The sequence below is a fragment of the Ranitomeya variabilis genome, chromosome 4, assembly GCF_051348905.1.
Source record: "Ranitomeya variabilis isolate aRanVar5 chromosome 4, aRanVar5.hap1, whole genome shotgun sequence".
NCBI classification, from domain to species: domain Eukaryota; kingdom Metazoa; phylum Chordata; class Amphibia; order Anura; family Dendrobatidae; genus Ranitomeya; species Ranitomeya variabilis.
The window spans coordinates 404,400,027-404,426,609 of NC_135235.1; the positions used below are offsets into that span (position 1 = coordinate 404,400,027).

The 26,583-nt window shown below is 44.0% G+C and overlaps 1 protein-coding gene and 1 long non-coding RNA gene across 2 annotated transcripts in view; one reads left to right on the top strand and one right to left on the bottom strand.

Moving 5' to 3' along the window:
- The first annotated feature begins 2,116 nt into the window (after window positions 1–2,116).
- LOC143764949 (uncharacterized) lies at window positions 2,117–23,691 on the top strand. The gene is made up of 4 exons (XR_013213305.1): window positions 2,117–2,281; window positions 2,708–2,757; window positions 18,431–18,520; window positions 21,736–23,691. It is a non-coding gene; the product is annotated as an uncharacterized LOC143764949 (long non-coding RNA).
- Window positions 21,915–26,583, bottom strand: part of RNF20 (ring finger protein 20) — a 60,143-nt gene continuing 55,474 nt past the window's right edge. The window contains exon 20 of the mRNA XM_077251092.1: window positions 21,915–25,528. Coding sequence (XP_077107207.1) covers window positions 25,352–25,528 — 177 coding nt within the window. The 3' untranslated portion in view covers window positions 21,915–25,351. The remainder of the gene's footprint in view (window positions 25,529–26,583) is intronic.

Below are 26,583 nucleotides of genomic sequence, written 5' to 3' on the forward strand. Positions count from 1 at the left end.
GTGACAGGGGTCGGCGATGCGCTCATATCCGGCCGCACGGCCGGATGCGGTAGTTAAATGCCGCTGTCTGCGTTTGACAGCGGCATTTAACTAGTTAATAGCGGCGGGTGATCGCGATTTCACCCGCCGCTATTGCGCGCACATGTCAGCTGTAAAAAACAGCTGACATGTCGCGACTTTGATGTGCGCTCACCGCCGGAGCGCACATCAAAGCGGGGGTCCCGACATGTGACGTACTATTCCGTCACATGTCGGGAAGGGGTTAAAAGTCTCCTAATCTAATTCTAGAATGGTGTATATATGTCTCCTTTAATAGTGGGCACTTAAAATTCTGTGCACCCCTACTGCATCCCTGTTTACCTTCAAGGTAGCACAAATGCTTTAATGCAGAAGTGGAAAGATCTTAATAGTGTTATATGGCATCTCATGGAAGTGGAAAGTTTTAGACTACAGTTGTGTGAAAAAGTGTTTGCCCCCTTCCTGATTTCCTATTATTTTAGGTTTGTCACACTTAAATGTTTCAGATCACCAAACAAATGTAAATGTTAGACAAAGACAACACATGTAAACACAAAATGCAGTTTTAAAATTAAGGTCTTTATTATTAAGCAAAAAAGAAATCCAAACCTATAGGGACCTGTGTGAAAAAGAGATTGTCCCCCTCCCCTTAAAACATAAATTAACTGTGTTCACTTTCCCTAGCCACAGCCAGGCCTGATTACTTCCACGCCTGCACTCAATCAAGAAATCACTTAAATAGGACCTGCCTGACAAAGTGAAGTAGACCAAAAGATTTTCAAAAGCTAGACATTATGTCGCGATCCAAAGAAGTTCTGGAACAAATGAGAAACAAAGTCACTGAGATCCATCAGTCTGGAAAGGGTTATAAATCCATTTCTCAAGCTGAGACTCCAGCAAACCACAGTGAGAGCCAGTATCCACAAATGGCAAAAACATGGAACTGTGGTGAACTTTCCCAGGAGTGACCGGCTGACCAAAATTACCCCAAAAGTGGATCGACGACTCATCCAAGAGGTCACAAAAGACCCCACAACAACATCCAAAGAACTGTAGGCCTCACTTGCCTCAGTTAAGGTCAGTGCTCATGACTGCACCATAAGAAAGAGACTGGGCAAAAATGGCCTGCACGGCAGAGTACCAAGATGAAAACCACTGCTGAGCAATAAGAATATAAAGGCTCATGTCAGATTTGCCAGAAAACATCTTGATGATCCCCAAGACTTTTGGGAGAATACTCTGTGGACTGACAAGACAAAAGTTTAATTTTTTGGAAGGTGTATGTCCCATTACATCTGGCAATGAAGGATCACAGCATTTCAGAAACGGAACATTATACTAACAGCAAAATATGGTGGCAGTAGTGTGATGGTCTGAGGCTGTTTTGCTGCTTCAGGACCAGGAAGGCTTGCTGTGGTAAATGTAATCATAAATTCTGCTGTCTACCAAAAAATCCTGAAGGAGGTATGTCCGGCCATGTGTTCCTGACCTCAAGCTGGAGCGCACTTGGGTTACGCAGCAGGACTATGATCCAAAGCACACCAGCAAGCCCAATATTGAATGGCTTAAGAAAACAAAATTCATGCTCAGAAACCCTCCAATGTGGCGGAATTACAACAATTCTGCAAAGACGAGTGGGCAATAATTCCTTTATTGCAGTTGTTGCTGCTAAGGGTGGCTCAACTAGTTATTGAGTTTAGGGGGCAATCACTTTTTCACACAGGGGCCTGCAGGTTTGGATTTCTTTTTCCCTTAATAATAATAAAGACCCTCATTTAAAAACTGCATTTTGTGGTTACTTGTGTTATCTTTGATATTTATTATTATTTTTGATGATCTGAAACATTTAAGTGTGACAAACATGCAAAAGAATAGAAAAGAATACACAAGTGAATATTCATACTTGTGCTTGCAAACCGAAGCAGAGTTCTGTGCTCCTGTTTCATTCTCTCTATTTCTTTCTCTCTCTTTTTCCTACTGTCTTCTCTCACTTATTTTCTTTCTCCCTCTCATTCTTTCTAGGTCTACTTCTTTCTTTCATTCTTCTTTTGCTTTTTGTGTCAATCTTTTTTATGTTATAAACGATATCATATGGCAAATGACTGTACTTTTGTGAGGGGAAGATTTAAATAGCAATTAACAGGACGTTTATGGGTGAGGCATGGAGGTTGTGGTGGAAGCCTTTCTACATCTCCTCCCACTGGAGACTGTCACTGACAACAAGCTGTTCCATAAACACGAACACCCAAGGAGTGAAAAACAGGTATGTAGCTGTCATAATATATTACAAGACTATATTTCTAATCCAGCATGCTAAATGGCATGTGGAAGAAAATGTGAAATTAGTATTTGGCAAATAATTTATTTATGCTTTATAGTTTACCGTTACATAGCTCCTGCCATATGGGCCACGTGTGGTTGACAACATTTCCATGAATGTAGTATGCCTCGGGGCAGCGTGGTTTTCTCCTAAGAAAGGAATCAGGTGTTAGAATGCAACAAGCTTGATCCTTCTCTTACTGAAATCATCTGCCCGGCAACAGTCAGGAGACCCCATACTCATTAGATGGTTGGAGAGGCCCACTGAACATAAATCACGAGGTTTGACTGACTTTTATCTCATGAATGGGGTCTCTATAAATGATCATAGTTATATATTATCTCCTTCCATGTATTTTCTGCTTTTCAGAAAGAAGACAGAAGAAAGACAAGGAGACAATTAGCATGGACCATAAAATGGTAGTTCAAGTTTATTGTTGTTTTGTAAACTGTGATGCCATCATACACAATAATGATTGACCTACTCATAGAGTGAGAAACAGTTTTATGGGCTGGGCTTGGGTTCACATGAACATAACTTCAAGATAAGATATTTATTATACATTTCTAAACAACAAAATGGTTGTGGGTGGTGTTTATGGGGTTAAACTGAACTCTGGTGTTACTGAGTGGTTATTGGCCAACCATTAACTGCTGTGAATGGAAAAAAATATGGCTTAACATAGCTGTCTGCAAAGAAATAAGTTTAAAGGGACTTTGTCAGCACAGAATGACTTTTCAAACCAAGTACAGGCTCTCGGCGCTTCACCTGCTTGGTTTCTGTATATCTCCACCCTTCTGTGGCCCTATGAAGCTAGTAGAGCTGTCAATCAAAGACGGGGGTGGAGATTAAGGGAAAAACAAGCAGGTGGGAAAGTTTATATAAATGATTGTCCCAGCCTTGAATCTCCGAGCGGCGGGACTTAGTTTCGACAGTCATCCTGGGCTGACAAAGCCTCTTAAGGGTTTGTTCCCACAGTCAGGAACTGGCAGCGCTTTGGACGCAGCACATGTCCGCTCTGTCCAAAGCGCTGCCGGCTATTGAACGCAGGTGATTCCGCATGTGTTCATTGAACCGTATAGAATCACCGTGCCTAATACATTGTACGGGGACATTTATCTTGCGGAGACTGAGCGTCTCCGCAAGATAAATTGCCATTCTGCGGTCTGGAAAGACGCGCCGCAGGCGTGTCTCACACAATGGAGAGGATGGGGAAATTAAGTTCCATCTTGTCCGCTGCTGTGATCCAATTCTTGCATGCGAGAGAGTCGACTCACGCTTGCAGCAGAGTTTAAGCTGAGGGTCATTTGCATATAGCATCCGATTCTCTCACATGAGGGAATCATCGGATGCTACTCACCAGTGTTCGCGAACACTAAAGTGACAAATCAGCAGCATTTTTACAATACAACTACCCTAACAATAGTTTTTTCTGGTTTTCTGCATATTTTCCAAACTTCCTGGCAGGAGACCTCCTGAATTTCCTTGTAGGGCATTGGTCTTTAGCCAATCCAAGAGCTGCCGCAAGTCACTGATTATGGTGACAGCCTGTCTGTCTACTGTCATGGGGCATGGCCAGTGTTATAGTCTTCATGTAAAAATTAGATCCTGAGATCAATGGGGGAATTATTGAAAGCAGGGGAATGTAGCATCGTAGACATGCGGTGTTGTGCCCCCTGCTGGCATAAACTCATATGAACTCTAGTGTGAGAATTTTTATGAATATTTTCTCAGATGTTTTTAGCCAGGGGGCCCAATAACCATGGTCCCTCTCTAGGCTATTAATATCTGCCCTCAGTCACTGGCTTTCTCACTCTGGCGGAGAAAATTGCGCGGGAGCCCACGCCAGTTTTTTTCCACGATTTAACCCTTTATTTTAACAGCTAGAGCCCCCAAATTTTGCACACACACTCTACTAACATTAGTAGTGAGGAATTTGCAAAAAACAAAGGGATATGAAATGGTTTACTCTATGTATACCATGCCTCATATCCTGTCGGGTTTGATAAGGAGATAGCAAAAGCAGGCAATTGAATTACCGGCTTTTATGCTATCTAGCGCTGTATGCAGGGTCGGACTGGCCCACCGGGAGATCGGAGAATCCTCCGGTGGGCCCGCCCCCCAGGGGGCCCTCCCCCCCACCAGACTCCTGCTCTGTCCTGCATTTTAGCGCATTATGATTGCATGCACCCAGCAGTGAGTGTTATTCCATACCCGGTGCCGGCCGCCTGCACTGCTCAGTAACATGTGATGTGAGGTGAGAGCTTTCTCATCACCTGCTGCGGCTTCTACTGATGTCTTCGCGCCGCTCTCTCAGCTGCGCAGTGCTCATGAGATCAATAGAAGCGGCAGCAGCAGGTGATAGAAAGCTCTCGCCTCACATCACTTGGTGCTGAGCCGTGCAGGTGGCCAGCACCGGGTATAGAATACCACGCACAGCACCACGCACCGCACAGAGCCACAGGCTGAGAGACACTGGCAGTGGCTGCACACAGCGTCTAGAACGGAGTTGATTTTTCGAGGGCATGATGTCACTGGAAGGGGCGGGGCCTCCATCAGACCAGTGACCTGACCTGATAGCAGGAAGCGCTGTGCTCACTGAGGCTGCTGTGCTGGAGCCCTGTGACTACTAGAGGACCGAGGGGGCTGCACTATGGAACTGTGTAAGGAGAGGAATGAGGGTCTGCACAATGGACCCTTGCACAGATAGGAATGAAGACCCAGCATTCAGTGTCAGTGGTCAGAGGATGTATTTATTTGATGTAAATTGAAAGGGGCTGTGTGGAGAAGGAGGGATGATGAGGGGGGCTGTGTGGAGGAGGGATGATGAGGGGGCTGTGTGGAGAAGGAGGGATGATGAGGGGGCTGTGTGGAGCAGGAGCGATGATGAGGGGCTGTGTGATGAAGGGGGGATGATGAGGGGGCTGTGTGGAGGAGGGATGATGAGGGGCTGTGTGGAGAAGGAGGGATGATGAGGGGGCTGTGTGATGAAGGGGGGATGATGAGGGGGCTGTGTGGAGGAGGGATGATGAGGGGGCTGTGTGGAGAAGGAGGGATGATGAGGGGGCTGTGTGATGAAGGGGGGATGATGAGGGGGCTGTGTGGAGAAGGAGGGATGATGAGGGGGCTGTGTGATGAAGGGGGGATGATGAGGGGGCTGTGTGGAGGAGGGATGATGAGGGGCTGTGTGGAGAAGGAGGGATGATGAGGGGCTGTGTGGAGAAGGAGGGATGATGAGGGGGCTGTGTGATGAAGGGGGGATGATGAGGGGGCTGTGTGGAGGAGGGATGATGAGGGGGCTGTGTGGAGAAGGAGGGATGATGAGGGGGCTGTGTGGAGGAGGAGGGATGATGAGGGGCTGTGTGATGAAGGGGGGATGATGAGGGGGCTGTGTGGAGGAGGGATGATGAGGGGGCTGTGTGGAGAAGGAGGGATGATGAGGGGGCTGTGTGGAGCAGGAGCGATGATGAGGGGCTGTGTGATGAAGGGGGGATGATGAGGGGGCTGTGTGGAGGAGGGATGATGAGGGGCTGTGTGGAGAAGGGGGGATGATGAGGGGGCTGTGTGGAGGAGGGATGATGAGGGGGCTGTGTGGAGCAGGAGGGATGATGAGGGGGCTGTGTGGAGCAGGAGGGATGATGAGGGGGCTGTGTGGAGCAGGAGCGATGATGAGGGGCTGTGTGATGAAGGGGGGATGATGAGGGGGCTGTGTGGAAAAGGAGGGATGATGAGGGGGCTGTGTGATGAAGGGGGGATGATGAGGGGGCTGTGTGGAGGAGGGATGATGAGGGGGCTGTGTGGAGCAGGAGCGATGATGAGGGGCTGTGTGATGAAGGGGGGATGATGAGGGGGCTGTGTGGAGAAGGAGGGATGAGGGGGCTGTGTGGAGGAAGGATGCTGAAGGGGCTGTGGAAAAGGAGGGATGATGAGGGGCTGTTTGGAGGAGGGACGATGAGGGGCTGTGTGGAGAAGGAGGGACGATGAGGGGCTGTGTGGAGAAGGAGGGATTATGAGCTTTGTGGAAAAGGGGGGGTGATGAGGGGGCTGTGTGGAAAAGGGGGTATGATGAGCTTTGTGGAAAAAGAGGTGATCCGGGGCTGTGTGGAGAAGAGGGGGAGTGAGAAAAAGCCCATTGGTGAGTTCACCGCCTCTGCACCGTGGGACTTTCTCACTGCGCTAGTGGGGATCTCACCAAGGTCACCGCAGTTCAGGGGCCTGGCTGGGAACAAAGCCTCAATGGCTTGCCATAACCTCGATGAGGTTAGCTGACCCCAGTGACCAGAGGTAAACTTTATACCTCCGATCACAGCTGCGGGTTCGCATCATTTGATAGCGTGTGAACATCAGCTTTCAGACTGGCAGTAATGATTTTCCCGCCGATCAGAAGCAGTGTTTGCCGCTTTGTCGTGTATCTGACAGAGTGGTAAACACTGGATGTATTGGGCCCCCCATTCAAATGAATAGGGTCCAGGTACTTTTCTGGTACCCGAACCTGGACTCATTTTTAACTGTTCGGCCGGACCCGAACATCTAGGGGTCCGCTCATCTCTAATCCTGTGTCTAGTGTGTGACTGGTGTATGTATGGCGCGTGAGTGTGTCATGTGGCTAGCGTGTGACTGGTGTGTGTGTGTCGTGTCTATTGTGTGTATGTGGCACATGTCTAAATAATAAAATCTTTCTGTGCTTATAGAATATCATTGTTCTAGGCAGCACTTGTCTTGTTTACACAAAATTATCTGCTGCTGATAAGGGTGCTTAACTAGATGGAAACTTAGGCTACTTTCACACTTCCATCTTCAAAATCTGCACAGGATCCGTCAAGACGTTGAAATGACGGATCCTGTGCAGATTGTGGAAAACGTGTGCACTGGGCCCATCGAGGCTATGTGCACCTGTTGTGTATGGGTCTTTGCAGCGGTTTTCCGCGGCGAAAACGCATACACAACACAAACCAGGTTTAAAAAAAAATCGCAGTGTTCTCACCTACCGGCGTTCCCACGCAGTGTCATTGATGCTCCTGGCAGCTAACGTTCCTAGCAATACTCTGCGAAATCTCGCAAGAAGTCACAATGTATTACTAGGAACGCTAGCTGCCGGGAGCATTGGTGACGCTACGTGGGAACTCCGGTAGGTGAGAATACTGCGATTTTTTTATTTTTTAAATTATTTTTAACATTATATCTTGTTACTATTGATGCTGCATAAATTCGTAGAAAAACTTGGCACTCAAGGGTTTTGAAATTTTTTCTAAAGTTTTTATTTAACATCCAGAGAAATTAGTCAATTGACTAATTTCTCTGGATGTTAAATAAAAACTTTAGAAAATATTTCAAAACCCTTGAGTGCCAAGTTTTTCTACGAATTTATCATTGGGGGTCGGATACCCTACTTGAGCACCTACGCCTTCCTTCTTCAGAGTGCCGTGTATATATTTTATTGACTATATTGATGCTGCATAGGCAGCATCAATAGTAAAAAGAGAGAGAGAGCGAGCGAGCAAGAGAGAATTTCCCTGACGGGAAATTCTTCCACGCATGCTCTCTTTGAAAAGACGGGACCAGTTGCTGGATTCCTGCTTTTCACAGGCAGCGACGCATCCTGTGCCCATAGGCTTCCATTGTAGCCAGTGACGGACAGCGCAGGATGCGTCGCTGACCGATTTTCCGACGTGCAGAAAAAACGTTCCTCTGAACGTTTTCTCTGCCCGACGGACCGTTTTTATGCAGGATCCAGTGAAAGAGGGAAGACTCTGCTGCTAGTACCCCTTAAGCATGGTGGGCCCTTAGAATGATTTTCTCTGGTGGGCCCAAGCAACTCCAGTCCGACGCTGGCTGTATGAAATATAAATATAAATATATTTGTCTCACTGACATATATATATATATATATACTGTATATATATATATATATATATATAGAGACTGTATATATGTTTTCACAAATATTTGAGCCTATGGATCCATTATATGTCCATTTTGCAAGGTTACGAGAAAAAAACGCAGTACGGATGCCATACGGATTACATACGGAGGATGACATGAGTAAAATATGCAGCCACACCCTGCCTACGGATGACATATGGATCACTGTTTTGGGATCATTTCTGCGTATTAAAAAAAGGACCGTATTTTCATACGCCAAGTGTGACGCGGGCCTTAATCAGAGAGATATGTCACACAAAATAGTTAATAAATAACATTTCCCACTTGTCAACTTTACATCAGCACAATTTTGGAAACATCATTTTTTTTGTTAGGATGTTATAAGTGTTAAAAGTTGACCAGAGATTTCTCATTTTTCCAACAAAATTTACAAAACCATTTCTTTTAGGGACCACCTCACATTTGAAGTTAGTTTGGGTGGTAAATACTGTATAACAGAAAATACCCACAAGTGACACCATTCTAAAAATTGCACCCCTCAAGGTGCGCAAAACCACATTCACGAAGTTTATTAACCTTTCAGGTGCTTTACGAGAACTAAAGCAATGCGGGAAAAATGAACATTTAACTTTTTTCACAAAAAATTTACTTTGGAACCAAATTTCTTTTTCACAAGGGTATCATATGAAAATTAACCACAAAATTTGTTGTGCAGTTTCTCCTGAGCACGCCAATACTCCGCATGTGGGGAAAAGCTGCTGTTCGGCACATGGCAAGAGGGAGCACGTTTGACTTTTTGAATGCAAAATTGGCTGTACTCAATGGTGGGCACCCTGTTGCGTATGGAGACCCCCTGATGTACCTATACAGTGGAACCCCCCAATTCTAATTCTACCGTAACCCCAACACACACCTAACCCTAATCCCAACCCTACCCATAACCCTAACCACAACCATAATCCCAACAAACCCTTAACCTTGCTGCGCTAGTAACAAGTTGTGAATGCTGCTCCAAAATCACTAAATCTCCGTGCAGTACAGAGAATATACCTTGAGAAAGAGGGACGGGTCCCTCAAAATGCGTCGGGTTTGGCCCCTTTGTGTGTCCGTTACTATGGGCAGGTGACGTCACCGCTAACCACGCCTCCCGCTCGCTACGCTACTACGCTGACCGCCGGATCTTACAGCCACGAGCGAAAGGGGAATTTTCTGAGAACAGGAGGACACCCCCTTATTCTGGACTACATTCATCTTCATCTGCACAAACTGAACATCCTTGAAATCAGTAACATCAGGCATGTACCATTCTTTGTACTGCATGGAGATTTAGTGATTTTGGAGCAGCATTCACAACTTGTTACTAGCGCGGCAGCCGAGTTTGTTATTCATGTGCTGATTGATTTTCAGGCAGGGTTGCACACTTTACCTGCCAGGGTGCCAGCGGCTTTTAACTAAACTGCATTAAAGGGAACCTGTCACCACGTTTTTGGAAGATGGGATAAAAATAGCGTTAAATAGGGGCAGAGGTGGGCGTTACATTAGTGTGTTTGTTATGCGTTTATTACCCACCTAAGTTGCCGAAATACCTTTGCAAAGTCTCCGTTTTCGCCTGTCAATCAGGCTGGTCTGGTCAAAAGGGCGTGTTGTCTTCCCCCAGATTTTGCGTAGTTTTCCGTTGGTGGCGTAGTGGTGTGCGCATGCCCAAGGTCCCGAATCCTCTGCCAGGGGATTTAAAAGAGCGCGCTGTTCGTTATTTCATTGGTGATCGGTGGGCGCGGCCATCTTCCTTTGGCCGCGCGTGCGCAGAAGCGGCGCTCTGCTGGCCGCGGCTTCAGGAAAATGGCCGCCGCAATATCCATCTGCGCACGCGCGGCATCCCGCGGCCATTTTCCTGAAGCCGCGGCCAGCAGAGCGCCGCTTCTGCGCACGCGCGGCCAAAGGAAGATGGCCGCGCCCACCGATCACCAATGAAATAACGAACAGCGCGCTCTTTTAAATCCCCTGGCAGAGGATTCGGGACCTTGGGCATGCGCACACCACTACGCCACCAATGGAAAACTACGCAAAATCTGGGAGAAGACAACACGCCCTTTTGACCAGACCAGCCTGATTGACAGGCGAAAACGGAGACTTTGCAAAGGTATTTCGGCAACTTAGGTGGGTAATAAACGCATAACAAACACACTAATGTAACGCCCACCTCTGCCCCTATTTAACGCTATTTTTATCCCATCTTCCAAAAACGTGGTGACAGGTTCCCTTTAAGCCAAGCGCCAGTGTGATCTTTTATTAGTATTTAAACCCTTAACCCTAATCCTAACCCTAACCACAACCCTAGCCCAACCCTAACCCTAGCCCAACCCTAATCCTAATCCTAACTCTAGCCCCGGGGACAGGAGTTCCACAGCTGGACTGTGCATTAGATATATGAATCCTGATGTAAAATACTAAATGTGTGAGCATGGCCTTAACCCATTATCTACCAATGTCCTTTTTTAGGATGCCTAGTCTTTAGCTTCTAGCAACTAAGATTTTATAATTTTTATAATTAGGTCCAATTTTTTTGTGTTGTGGTTGTAAAATGAATGTTTTCAAAATAGGAAATCATGTCATTGTCATTTTTAATTGAATATTGGGACGCCCATTTCTGAAAAATCCGTACTTGCAAACATTATAATTTGGCAAGTAATAGGTTAAGAGGATAAAAATTTTGATAGGAGTGAATTTATAAAAACAATCATAAATATCAATATTCCTTTATCTATAATGGGGTCTGTTTAGTTTCCATTAGGGCATCTGCAAAATGATGAACACTTTAACTGAATCCAGTTCCCATTATACACTACTCAAAAAAATAAAGGGAACACTAAAATACCATATCCTAGAGATCACTGAATGAAATATTGCAGTTGCAAGTCTTTATTCATTACATAGTGGAATACGTTGAAAACAATAAAATATAAAAATGATCAATGTAAATAAAAATTAATATCTCATGGAGGTCTGGATTTGGAATGATGCTCAAAATCAAAGTTGAAAATTAAATTACAGGCTGACCCAACTTTAGTGGAAATGCCTCAAGACAAAGAAATGATGCTCAGTAGTGTGTGTGGCCTTCACTTGCCTGTATGACCTCCCTACTAGAGACACCTGGATGTCTGTTTCAGCCGAACAGTTACAAAAAGTTTGGGTCTGGGTACCAGAACAGTACCCAGACCCCATTCACTTGAATGGGGGGCCCAAACATCCAGTGTTTGCCACACTGTCATGTGCATGACAGTACTGCAAACACCACTTCTGATTGGCGTTGGCTGATCGTGAGCATGCAGCTGTGATTAGAGGTATCAAGTTTACCTCCGGTCACTGGTGTCAGCTGATGGGACTACTGCTCCCATCAGCTGACACCTGCTGCCGCTAATAACAGTGAGAGCAGGCAGCGGCTGATGAGAGTATTCATCAGCCGGCACCCATGCTGTAAATAAATAAATAATTTCGAAAAATAACCGGTGTGGGTTTCTCTGTATTTTTGATAACCAACCAGGCAAAACTGACAGCTGGGGGCTGCAACCCTCAGCTGTCAGTTCAGCAAGGTTGGCTATCAAGAATAAAGTGGTCCTCACTGCGATTTTTTAAATTTAAATAATTTAAAAAACCTTGCGGGGTCCCCTCCATTTTTAACGATCAGCCTTGCAAAAGCAGACAGCTGGGGGATGGTATTCTCTGGCTGGTAAGGGACCATGGATATTGGCCCCCACCAGCTTAAAAATAACAGCCTAAAGCAGCCCAGAAAAGGCGCATCTATTAGATGTGCCAATTCTGGCGCTTTGCCTGGTTCTTCCCACTTGCCTGTAGCAGCAGCAAGTAGGGTTCATATTTGTGGGGTTGATGTCACCTTTGAATTGTTTGATGACATCAAGCCCACCGGTTAGAAATGGAGAGCTGTCTATAAGACACTATCCATTACTAATCCTATAGTTGTATGGTAAATAAACACACAACTAGAATAAAGTCTTGTACTTGAAATAAAACAAAACACTATTTTATTTAAAAATAACAAACACAATTATACTCACCTAATGCCCATTCCATTGAATCCCTTATCTCCTGTAATAAAACAAAAATTAAAAACAACCATATCCTTGACCTGTCCATCATTCTGTCCCACGTCGTAATTCATGTCTGGGGGATAAGCAGTTTTCCACCTGGATGGTGCCAAGATGTGACCGACCAGGCTGAGAACCAGTGGGGAATAAGCTGCTGTGAGTTCAGCCTCAGTGACTAGCGGTGACGTCATCGAGGTTACTGTAGGTCACTGATGATGCGTGTCAACAGCCGGGCAAATGAGGCTGAGCTCACAGCAGCTCATTCCCCAGTGGTTCTTATCCTGGACGGTCCCATCTTGGCACCGTCCAGAGTGAAAACTGTTTATCCGCCAGGCATGGATTATGGTGCAGCAGAGAACAACGGACTGCTAAGGGATATTGTTTTTTTTATTTTATTACAGGAGACAAGGGATTCAGTGGAATTAGGCATTAGGTGAGCATAACTGTGTTTATTATTTTTAAATAAAAAAGTAAAAGTGTGTTTTGCTTTATTTCTAATAAAGGACTTTATTCTGGCTGTGTCTTTATTTACTATACAACTATAGGATTAGTAATGGATAGACACCTCTCCATTACTAACCTGTGGGCTTGATGCTACCGGACAATACAAAGGTGACATCAACCCCACAAATATGAACCCCACTTGCTACTGCTACAGGGCAAGTGGGAAGAGCTGGGCAAAGTGCCAGAATTGGCACATCTAATAGATGCGCCTTTTCTGGGCAGCTGCAGACTGCTATTTATAGGCTGGGGTGCAATATCCCTGGCCACCTACCAGCCTGAGAATACCAGCCCCAAGCTGTCTGCTTTAGCAATGCTGGTTGTCAAAAATGAGGGGACCCCATGCAATTTGCTTTATTTATTTAAATAATTTAAAAAAAAATCAGAGAGGGGACCCCTCTATTCTTGATAACCAGCCTTGCTAAGGTTGACAGCGAAGGGTTGCAGCCCCCAGCTGTGAGTTTTACCTGGCTGGTTATCAACAATACAGGGGAGCCCACACTGTTTTTTTAATCAATTATTTATTTACAACACGGGCACCGGCTGATGAATGCTTCCAGTAGTCCCATCAGCTGACAACAGTCACCGGAGATAAACTTTATACCTCCTATCACAACTGCGGGCTCACGCTGTCATTTGACAGCATGGGAACTGCAGCTGTTTGACCAGCAGTGATAATTTTACACCTGATCAGAAGCAGTGTGTGCTGCGCTGTCATGTATACGACAGCACGACAAACACAGTGTTTGATGGGCCGAACCCGATCAGTAACACGGACTTCCTGGTGAAGTCCATGTTTTATGTGCCTGAACAGTAGGTTTTCGGTATAGATGCCAAACTTTAATGTTTGGGTTCAACCATCTCTACTTCCTACAATGCCTGGGCATACTCCTGATGAGGCAGCAGATGTTTTCCTGAGGGATCTCCTCCCAGACCTAGATTAAAGCATCAGTCAGCTCCTGGACAATCTGTGGTGCAACGTGGCATTGGTGGATGGAACAAGACATGATGTCTCTCATGTTCGATTGGATTCAAGTCTTGAGAACGGGCAGGCCAGTCCATAGCATCAATGCCTTCATCATGCAGGGACTGCTAACACACTTCAGCCACATGAGGCCTAGCATTGCCATGCATCAGAAAGAACACAGGGTACACTGCACCTGCATATGTTCTCACAACGGATCTGAAGATCTCATCCCGGTACCTAATGGCAGTCAGTCAGGTTACCTCTGAGTAGCACATGGATGGCTGTGCAGCCCTCCAAAAAAATGCCTCCCCACACCATTACTGACCCACTGCCAAACCAGTCATGCTGAAGGATGTTGCAGGCAGCTGAACATTCTCCACGGTGTCTCCAGACTGTCACGTGCTCAGTGTGAACCTGCTTTCATCTGTGAAGAGCACAGGGAACCAATCTCGAATCTGCCAATCTTGGTTTTCTCTGGCAAATGCCAATTGCCTTGCACAGTGTTGGGCTGTAAGCACAACAGCCACTTGTGTATGTCAGGCCCTGATACCACCCTCATAGTCTGTTTTTGACAGTTTGAGCAGACACATGGATGTTAGCTTCCTGCTGCGGGCCATATTTCAGGGCTCTGGCACTTCTCCTCGCGGTCCTACTGCTGGGTTGTTGCCCTCCTATGGCCTACTCTGTGTATCTTGGTATCTTCTCCATGGTCTTGACACTGTACTGAAAGACACAGCTACCCTTCTTGCCACAGCTTGCATTGATGTGTGATCCTGGATGAGCTACAATACCTGAGCAACTTCTATGAGTTGTAGACACCGCCTTATGCTACTGTGCCTCTTGATGGTGAGAGAAATTTCAAAATGCAAAAATGACCAACACAACAGCCAAAAAGGATAACAGGGAAATGGTCTGTGGTCACCACCTGCAGAACCACTCTTTTATAGGGGTTGTCTTGCTAAATGTCTATAATTTCTACCTGCTGTCGGTTCAATTTGCACAACAGCAGGAGAAATTGACTCACAAGCAGTGTTGCTTCATAACTGGGCAGGTTAATTTCAAAGAAGTGTGATTGACTTGGAGTTACATTGTGTTGTTTAAGCGTTCCCTTCATTTTTTTGAGCAGTGTTTGTCAAGTCCTATTAGTTTCCATCACTGTCCTTGGGTCTGACATATAAAATATAGTATATCAGGGATTAACCCCTTCACCCCCGGAGCTTTTTCCGTTTTTTGCTCCCCTCCTTCTCAGAGCCATAACTTTTTTATTTTTCCGTCAATATGGCCATGTGAGGGCTTATTTTTTGCGGGACAAGATGTACTTTTGAACGATACAATTGGTTTTACCATGCCGTGTAACAGAAAACGGGAAAAAAATTCCAAGTGTGATGAAATTGCAAAAAAAGTGCAATCTCACACTTGTTTTTTGTTTGGCTTTTTTGCTAGGTTCACCAAATGCTAAAACTGACCTGTCATTATGATGCTCCAGGTCATTACGAGTTCATAGGCACCTAACATGTCTAGGTTATTTTTTATCTAAGTGGTGAAAAAAAATTCCAAAGTTTGCTAAAAAAAAAAAAAAAAAAATTGCGCGATTTTCCGATACCCGTAGCGTCTCCAATTTTCATGATCTGGGTTCGGGTGAGGGCTTATTTTTTGCGCCCCGAGCTGGCGTTTTTAATGATACCATTTTGGTGTAGATACATTCTTTTTGATCGCCCGTTATTGCATTTTAATGCAATGTCGCGGCGACCAAAAAAACGTAATTTTGGCGTTTTGATTTTTTTTCTCGCTACGCCATTTAGCGGTCAGGTTAATCCTTTGTTTTTATTGATAGATCGGGCGATTCTGAACTCGGCGATACCAAATATGTGTAGGTTAAATTTTTTTTTAATTGTTTTATTTTGATTGGGGCGAAAGGGGGGTGATTTGAACTTTTATATATATTTTTTATATTTTTAAACACTTTTTTTTCTTAATTTTGGCATGCTTCAATAGCCTCCATAGGAGGCTAGAAGCATGCACTACACGATCGGCTCTGCTACATAGAGGTGAAATACAGATCACCTCTATGTAGCAGAAAGGCAGGTGTACTTTGAGCGCCGACCACAGGGTGGCGCTCAAAGCAATCGGCCATCAACTCAACAACCGTAGAGGTCTCAAGGAGACCTCTGGTTGTTATGGCAATGCACCACTGACCCCTGATCATGTGACGGGGGTCAGTAGTGCGAGCACCTCCGGCCGCGCGGCCGGGAGCGCTAGTTAAATGCCGCTGTCAGCGCTTGACGGCGGCATTTAACTAGTTAATGGGCGCGGGCGGATCGCGATTCCGCTCGCGCTCATTGCGCGCACATGTCAGCTGTACAAAACAGCTGACATGTCTGACTGAGTGCCGGCCGTAAAGTGAAAGCAGAGCACAGCGGTGACGTCACCGCTGTGCTTTGCTTTTACTTTCCGGCCGGCAGTCAGTCAGTGCGGGAATCAGACGGCTAGGGACCTGACGGACACCGGAATGTGAGTATGTACGTTTTTTGTTTTTTTTTACATTTACGATGGTAACCAGGGTAAACATCGGGTTACTAAGCGCGGCCCTGCACTTAGTAACCCGATGTTTACCCTGGTTACAAGCGAACGCATCGCTGGATCGGTGTCACACACACCGATCCAGCGATGTCAGCGGGAGATCCAGCGACGAAATAAAGTTCCAAACGATCTGCTACGACGTACGATTCTCAGCAGGGTCCCTGATCGCTGCTGCGTGTCAGACACAGCGATATCGTATGGATATCGCTGGAACGTCACGGATCGTACCGTCGTAGCGACAAAAGTGCCACTGTGAGACGGTACCCTTAGTCTCTGACTCATTCCTTTACTTCCTTGCTGAGGGCTCATCAGGGAAGGGTAGTGGGGGGGCACTGTCTGCTTTATCTGGCTAGGGCATCAAAATACCTTTTCCCAGTCCTGGCACTGCCTTCTGGACCTTCGTCATCAGGAAGTTATTGACGCGAAGCAGGTCCTTCCTGCGAGGTTGGGGCCTTAGCATTGGTTTTGGCTACCTCCAGCCAGGAGTTTTAAACTGCACTACCCATAGATGGCAGTCTCGAGTAACCTCATGGAGAACCTAATCTCAAAGTCACAGAATGAGAGAGTACTTTGGGATCCAGGGCTGTTGTGCCGTAAGGTGGCCTTGGGGGACGATTTATATTCAGTCTCTCGTGCAATCTCAAAAAGGGGTGTCATAGAGAAAAACTAAAATCCACAAGACTGACATCTCAAGGGAGGGGACATGTCCCCCTCACACTAAACATATGGGAAAGAGAGTAAACTAATCTTAGCTAGAAACCTCCTGCTGTGTACAGCTGATTAAAACAGGATACCTGCTAGGGAAAAAGACAGTGAGCTTGAGATTTGTTTACACAGGGGAGCGTTGCAAGGGCTGCCTTTGGTCCAAGGAAGAAGCATGTGGGTTCAAATGATTTTTCTTATGTGTTCCAGACTTTGTGTCTCGATTGTCCAGATGAGTATTGGGGCAAACCCATATTGAGCCGATATTTAAGGGATGTGGATTTTCAGGGTTGTGGCAAAGGGAAAAATGGAGCACATTCGCTCACTCCACCGTAGGGCCATTAGAATCCCATCCGACTTAATAATGGTCCAACGGATGGTACTATAGGTATGGGTCATTGGTCAGTTCTTGGAAGACATAGTTCACTGTGGGTTATGTCCATTTTCCCAGTCAATGTATTTCCCTCTACTAAACTCAGCCATTCCCGTGTCCAGGTTTAGTTATTTTTGTTTGTTATTCCTTTTTATGTAATTGTATATATTGTATTGTTTGTTCCCATTTGGTAGTCCCCAGAACTGACAACCAGTATTAATGCTGAACGTGCTGTCAGTCAGTGCTGGGGCACAGTTACAACTGACACTCTCTATGCACAGAGCGGTCACTGAAACCATGCCGGAAACACCCCTGTGACTGGAAGCGAAACTCATTCAGGAAAAATAAAGTCCATCTCCTCCCAGCAGCGAGGCTCTCAGTTGCGGGTTCACTTTAATGGCAGCATCTGATTAGCAAAACGAATGAGAAAAGTCATATGGATCCTTTTTCAAAAGTATGTGTGTACGGATCAATAAATCTCTATGGGCCTGTGTGCCACAGCGACAGAGTGATAATATGAATTCAGCCTATTGCAGGTACTACAAAGGGAGACACTTCTTGCATTCGATTTCCACTTTGACGAAGAGCTTGTTTAACTGGAAATTCCCCAATAAGTTCAGTAAAATGTAGTTTATAAAGGCGGCAATCCTTTCAAACAGCTTTGTCACACGACAATGTGGCAATGATCAGGATAATGTAAAACTTACCTTCTATCCAGTATCATGGAAGATGATGTTTTGTGTTTGTACTTAACCTTTTGGTCAGAATATGTAATTGTGCAAGAACATTTGCTTAGGAAAGTAATCAGATCAGCTCCAACAGAAGGGCAGCATTTTACTCAAATCATTATATCCCAGCCAAATGGCCAACGATCCTCACCTGCAAAGGACCTTATTCTCCCTCACACTGCATGGAATTAGAGTGGAATGGAAGCTTCTATTACATGATCTACTGTTAGTCTAAAAAAATTACCTTCTGTTAAGTTTCAGGACAAAGGAAAATTACAAAGAATAAACTATAACTTGGAAAATATCAAAATCCCGAAGATTGAACGACATCATCCACTACTGCAGGTACGTGGTCACTGTCAGAAAAAAAAACCTCTCAGCCTGGTTCCAGCATGCAGTGGATCATAAAAGTCATCGGATTATATTAGTAACTTTACACACAGAATTTGTTTGTACAGGAAATTTACAGTGGTGGTAAAGATGGGCCTCTACAAGATGTTGGAAAACCTGAATTGTTTGTTCCAGGATGTGCCCTTTGTGGGTACTACACAGCTTATAAATAATGGCTGGAGCTTTTGCTACACACTGTATCGATTCCGTTTGGTTTGTACAGGATAATGGAAGAAATAATACTTACCCATTACAGGAGATTCTCGAAGTTGTTTCTACTAGCACCAAGCAAAATTGTGCCCTGACTTATTTTCGGTATCTTGAACATGCACTTCATTTTGCACGTTTTACTTCATACCTTGCCTGGAACATGCACTTCATTTTGCACGTTTTACTTCATACCTTGCCTGGGGAATTAGGCCCCTTTCACACATCAGTTTTTTGCTATCAGTCGCAATCTGTTGAATTTTGAAAAAAACGAATCCGGCGACTGATGCCGCCGGATCTGTTTTTTTTCTCATAGACTTGTATTAGGCACAGTTTGCGACGGATGGCCTCACGTTTCATCCGTCGTTCGCCGGATCCGTCGAAAATTGTTTGTCCGGCTGCCGGAGACAAAGGACAGAGTATCGTTTTTGTGTCTGTCGAAAAAACAGCGACGGATCAGTCGTCATCTGTCGTTTGCTCGAATGGAAGCCTATGGGCGCCGGATCCATCAAATGACGGAATCCGGCGACGGATTCCGTTTTTTTTTTTTAACTGAGCATGCTCTGATTTTTTTAGGATCCAATTAGCCAGATGCGCTAGTCGGATCCGTCGAAAAAACGAATCAGTCGCATCAGTTTTTTAATCTGTGACGGATCCGTCGAGCCAACGGATTGTGACTGACGGCAAAAAACTGATGTGTGAAAGGGGCCTTAGTCTTATAAACCCTACCCTTTAGAGACAGTACTAGGAGAGGATGAGAGGATTGCTTATAATGCAACACAGCTAAATACTCCTCCCCCCACAGACTCATGCAGATTAGGGCTGTTTGTTATTAAACATTTTACACAATGTGAGACTAGCTCTAATCAACTGTGGAGGCGTGTTCTTCTCTCTGAGTGCTCCTGCCTGCGTATGATTGGCCAGCATCATACAGGGAGAAAAAGTACATCGTCCCCCAGCCCCAACTGAAAACTGATAACTTTTCTAGGTACAAGTGCATGTTAACCCTAGATCGCATACCCATAGAAATCTACACATTCACGCACCTGGGGCCTTTTAGGCCTGTGTGCAAACACGGAATAACTCAAATAAAAATACTTTTCAAAATTTATTTTACAATTGCAAGGTAAGGATGCATTCCAACTAGCGCTGGGGTCCGCCAGGAGGGGATCCGTAATGGATCTGACCTCCTGGTGACCCCAGCTAAGGCTGGCGGAATCCTGGAGTTACCAGGAGGTCAGATCCATTATGGATCCCCTTCTGGCGAACCCCAGCGCTACTGGGAACACAGCCTAAGATGTGTATATTTCAAAACATAATTATGTGCATAAAACAACAAAAAAGTAAGTAAACGGGCACACCAAATATAGGCATTCTATATGCAATTTTTTTATGAAAACATTTTTTGGTTGTAGCAAACTTGGTGCAGGAATATTTATTTGTAACTTTACATTTTCCCCCGACAATTCTCGCATATTATTTTTTCGGCTGAATGTTCCCTGCATACATTTTGTCCGCAAGTAGAACAGAAACGCTCCGATTTTCTTTTCTTCTTTGCTGGACAAATATAGCAGAACTTTCTTTTTTTTTCTCTTTGCTCTGGATGTTCCAGAAAGCGTATTCCACATCGGATCATTGCCTCCGTAATTTGCCTTCACATGTAAACAAAAGTATCACATGTAAACCTAGTACAGGCCTAAAAGTCCCCAGGTGCGTGAATATGGGGTAGTCCCAAAAAAAGGTTGTTATACCGAAATGTCTGTAACATAAAAATATATGAATAACTGGAAATTACTAACAACTATATACCTGAGGATTACCTAGATTTTAAAAATTCTAACTAAAGTACTTTTACAGAAAATAGAAAACAAGTAACCTGGCAGGCCTGCGAGGCCCCAGGTATGCGTTCTAGGGTTAACTCATCAGGGACCAAATACTTTGATTGCTAAAGACTAGTGATGAGCGAGTATACTCGTAGCTCAGGTTTTCCCGACCACGCTCGGGTGACCGAGTAATTGTGAGTGTTCGGAGATTTAGTTTTCGTCACCTCAGCTGAATGATTTACGGCTATTAGACAACTTGATTACATGTGAGGATTCCCTAGCAACCAGGCAACCCCCACATGTACTCAGCCTGGCTAGTAGCTGTAAATCATTCAGCTGCGGCGATGAAAACGAAATCTCCAAACACTTACAAACACTCGGAGACCACCCGAGCGTGGTCGGGAAAACCCGTGCAAGGAGTATACTCGCTCATCACTACTAAAAGCAAAATAAAAAAAAAAGTAAATGATTAAGCTCTGCAGCCACTTTTATATTGTGTGTCCTCTTTAATTAACCCCATAAATAAAAGTAACACCGGTGATGCTAGTGACCGTGGATGCCACAACACTGTGTTCACTGTAGTTTTACTGTTAGGCAGGGGTCACAATTACGAGTTCAATGTGAGAAACTCGCGTGAGTCTCTCGCATCAATACCCAGCACTGCCGCCGGCACTCAGGACCGGAGTTTGCAGCTGCATGTATTTCTATGCAGCCGCACGCTCCAGCACCGAGTGCTGGCGGCAGTGCTGGGTATTGATGAGCGAGTTTCTTGCATTGAAATCGCAAGTGTGATCCTGGCCTTAGACTGTTTACATGAATCACCACCAATAAGAATTACTTTATACAAACCACACAAAGATGTTATAGAGAACCTGTCTTTGTAAAGTAAAGACATGGCCATATTGGTGATGTGGTACTGATTAAAATGATACCTGCAGTGAAGACATCTGTTTGGTGGGTTATATGTAATGTTTAAGGTCCTCTGTAAGGATAGCTTTCCACTACATCCCACGTTACATTGTGTCTGCCCTTTCCAGATATCAGCCTATAAAGGCGTGATTTTCTTAAGAGGCTTGTATATTATTCTACAGGATCACCCATGAAAATCAGAACCTTTTTTTTTCCTGTGATGTTTTTCAGGGTCTGTCGCACGGAGAGCGTTGCTACATGTTCAGCATTATCAGTGTATACGACCCAGCACCAGCTCGTCGGAGGTTATATCACAAGCACAAGATGCTCTGCAAAAAGGCTCTCTAACTAGGAACGTTGACGAAATATCAGCATCTTAACCCCATAAGAACCATTCTGAAACAATAACAGAAAAAAAGGACATTTATTTGCCCTCTAAAAATACAGGCAGCAGTTCACAGGAATCATCCAGGACCCCATATTTCTCGTCGCCATTTTCAAAACCACCTTTTCACAGTGGGCAGAACCTCTAATCACACTTTACTCACTCACAGGCACCACAACTAATGCAGAAATTCACAGGGTGACATGGTGTCAGAATAAAAATAGGACACCGATCATCCCAAAATCCCACCGAAGCATCCGCAATAAGAAAAGGCAATGTGGTATCATACATGTGTATGTATAAAAGCTCCACGTCGGCTGTGACAGATGTATGATCAAGTCTGATTGCTCCATCGAATGATGCTATACTTCCAGTCCTCCGATATCAAATAATACCAAACTTTTATACCAGACCGTCTGAGCTGGGATCATTTCTGTTAGAAGGACTACAGGGACAGCAATATATACATATATTAGTCAACTTTGCTAACAGTGAAGGTTGGGGATTCCAGGAGTCAGACCCCCACCAATCTGACATTGATCTCCCATCTAGGGGATGATTAATATATTCTGCTGAACTTTTTACCCCTCTTATCGCATCTTCTTGTCTCCGTTCAGTTTGATGAAGTCTCGAAGCTTCACCCTTAATAACCTTAAGACTGAGTCCTGACCCAATCTCCAGTATAAAAGAAAATTTGGCAATGTATACACAGGATGTCTATAAAGAAACCCCCTTTTATTTTAATTGTCAAAATATTGGAAAAAAGTTTAATTGTACGTAAAGTAGGAAAAACAATGGACTCTTTGCCGCGGTCCATAAAGGAGACTGAAAAAACACTTTATTTCAGGTAAATTAATACCAAAATAAGAACCTGGTAAAAAACAAAGATCGGTGAATAATGAAACGTGTTTTAGATCCAGTACTTGGATCTTCCTCAGGTTTATACCGGGCTTCATTTAATTTCTAGGTTAAATGCAGTGTTTTTGGTGGTAAAGGGAATCTGTCAGCAGGTTTTTCCAATGCAATCTGAAGACAGCATGAGGTAGGGGTTAAACACAGATTTCAGCAATGCTTCTCTTATCAAGCTCTGAGGTTTTGTTTGCTTTAGCACCAGTAGCTTAACATTGCTGTGACTAGCTGGTCATGTGAGTCCTCGTCTGACACACCCCCTCCTGTGATAGGCAGCTCACTGTCTATGTACACTGTATATACAGAACCTGGTGTGGGCGGGGTTAGCTTCCTCAGCTGTGATTCATTGCTAAATCTAATAACTCTGTGTCAGATTGGCTGCACCAGCAATCTAAGTGATACATTGCTGAATTCAGCTTTGCCTACATTATGCTCCTCTCAGATGAGAAAGCAACAACCTGCTAACAGATTCCCTTTAACATAGAAAACGTTATTAAAGAAATGTAAAACATACATAGCTACTTTTAGCAATTAAATGTAATTATTTTTATAAGATGTACAATAGTAGTGGAAGAGAGGGAGCGAGTAGTGAAAAAAAAAATAGCACCTTATAGTCACTTAGAGCAAGTGAAATATGTTTCAAATGATTTAATCAAGTTTTTTATGTTAATAACTGGTTTTGTAAACTTGCATGTTTTGAAAATTATTCTAATGTATAACCCCCTGACCCCATTTTTCTTGAAACCAACAGAAAGTTGACTGTGAACCTGAGGAAGATCCAAGTGCTGGAGAGAAAAATCGTTCACTCACTCTTCACCGATCTTTATGTTTTTACTACGTTATTTTGGTTTTAGTCCCCTGAAATAAATCAAGTACTTTTTAACCCTCCTCTATGGGCAGCACCAGAGACTACAAGTTTTATCTACTTTCTGTACATCTTTTGTCCTGGGCCCATCTGGTATTTTGGCTAGGAGTGGCTTCAGTCCCATGCGGCTATGCTGTATTGCATAACTCAGCAAGTAAGCATTTTGTATTCATACTACCTAAAGGGGCTCCTCAGTCTCACTGATTTACTCACAGCGTTATCCCTTCTAACCAGGTGTAATTGGTCCTAATCCTGTGAACCTTGACATATTGCTAGAAAGTGCTAATTCGCCTCATGTCAGCTCTGCTTTATATGATCATTTATTGACTTTGTTAAAGGAAACCCATCAGCTGATTCATGCTGCACAAACCACGGGCAGCACGAATCAGAGCTTGGCTGCACGATAGGAGCCAGAGGAAAATACACCTGGCTGTAGTGTTTCAGAAAAGATATAGTTTAAATATAGCTTCTCACTGCACTGATCCAGGTGATTGACAGGTCTCTAAGTAGACACATGGAAGAGAACTGTCAATCACCTGGACTGGGGCTGCCAAAAAGTCTTCAAACTATATTTCTCTAAATCATTGGGGCGTTTCAGAAAAGAATGTTTAGTTACGATTCTGCAGCCAAATTCTGATTCATGCTGTCCGTGGTTTGGGCAGCATGAATTAGCTAACAAGCTTTAAGCCAACAATGTAGCCGGTATAGAAATCCAAATGGAGCTCATAGACAAAGTAGCAATTAGTTTTCCAGCCACTTTACACTAGTAATTGTGAGAGGGAAAGGGGAGAAGAACTTGTGGCACTTGGGCTGTTGTGCCAGACGCTCTATCTCCGAATCTTCAGTCTTAGTGGTGACATCAAGTAGGGAAGTGACAATTTGAAAGAAGCCGGCAGAAATTAGTGTCAAGGCCCAAACTAAAGTCAGCCCAACCAACCGGTATTGGCAGACACTAATTTGTACAGGGCCATCCCAACTCTCCTCAGACAGATTACATAGGGGAACAGAAGGATCCGGCTATTGCAATTTCTAAGGCAGATCTTTAGGCAGGCAGGGAGATCAGGTGCTACTAGAGGTGTCTGGTGGCACTCTCCTACAGAAAAAAGAGAGGTGGGTATTTCGCCTGTCATAACAATCCCTCCATCCTCAACTATAATTATTAATTGGTGGTCCTTTAATATTGGTCAGCGACAGACTCGCCCTTGCAAACATTCTCTGGACTTCATGTTATCCCGTAACAAGTATACATGGGTTTCTATTAGTAGGTGGTGATCACACCCCTTAGTAATGGGTGAAGGGACTCTCCCAATAAATATTTCCATCGATACATGGTAGAGCTGCTTCTAGTTACACAAAAATAAAAATCCAAATGGCATCGTACGTCCAAATAACCCATACCCATCTGTGTCACAGCTTCTGCAGAAATTCACCTATCACCCCTATGAAAAGGAGACTGCCACCATCATAAACATCAGCAAGTGATAATCCAGGCAGTGTTCCCTATTGGACAAGGCCTCTTGAGCGCCCTTAGTGGCAATATAAGACTTATGCAGAGATAATCTTACAATGTGGAGACAGAGGGCTGTGTGTGCATGAGACGGGACAGGTACAGGTGATGCCTTTCCTGTGTCCAACCAGAAACATTGTGCCATGACAAGTCATGAAAGGCTTGGCAATAGGTCATCTGTTCAGCCAATGTAAATACGATGGAAGTCATTTGCTCCGAATGCAGCATTGCATTTTGGGCACTTGCGTTGCCGCGTGTCGTATCTGGTCTTCACACACTCAAAGCAGAAGACATGGAAACACTTTGTTAAGACAGCATCCATCTTGCGGGAGTTGCAGCAAGGACACGTGAGCCGGGACTGTAGTAGAGAAGGCATTACATTAGAAAGGCAATAATCTGTATATTGCGGTACATGCAGATTATCAGAAAAGCAAGAATTCATATCTTTTATCAAATCAGAGAAACGTAAAATAAGTTTCCCGAGCTAATACGGATGGCTTAGCATTAGCTACCAATATCAGACTGGTGCAAGGTCGACTGTAACCGCCCACCGATCAGCTGAAGGAAGAGAGCCACCATTTCGGCTTCATTGTTGCCCAAGCACAACTACATAGTGTTAGCAACAGTTGTGCCTCACATTAAAGCTTAGAGATGCTATGTCCAATTCAAGTAAATAGGATTAAACTCTAAAGAGGTCACAGCCCACAGACCTCCCAAATACCACGTGTGTCTAGGCAATGTTTCGTCTAATTGGACCCATCAGTCCATTTCAAAATATGCCTATAACCATGAGGAATGCCCAGTATGCCTTCAGGTCTCCAGACCCAAACTTACAGCCTAATTATGTGTCTATGAGGCGGTAAGTTTGGGTCAGGAGACCAACGGTCAGTCCAGGCATAGCAGTCCGAGGAATACACTTGTGTGAACCCGGCCTTACATGTGTACAGGTTATATTATATATATTTATATATGCATATATATATATATATATATATATATATATATATATATATATATATATATATATATGCATATATATATATATATATATATATATATATATATATATATATATATATATATATATATATATATATATATATATATATATATATATATATGCATATATATATATATATATGCATATATATATATATATGCATATATATATATATATGCATATATATATATATATATATATATATATATATATACATACATACATACAATTGTATTATGGTCTGTACACATGTAAGGAAATATATTATATATATATATATATATATATATATATATATATATATATATATATATATATATATATATATCCTCCTAAGATAGCCAAATCTAAAAAAAAAGCCCACTCCAACTTCCAAAAATTTTAAGCTTTGATATTTATGAGTCTTTTGGGTT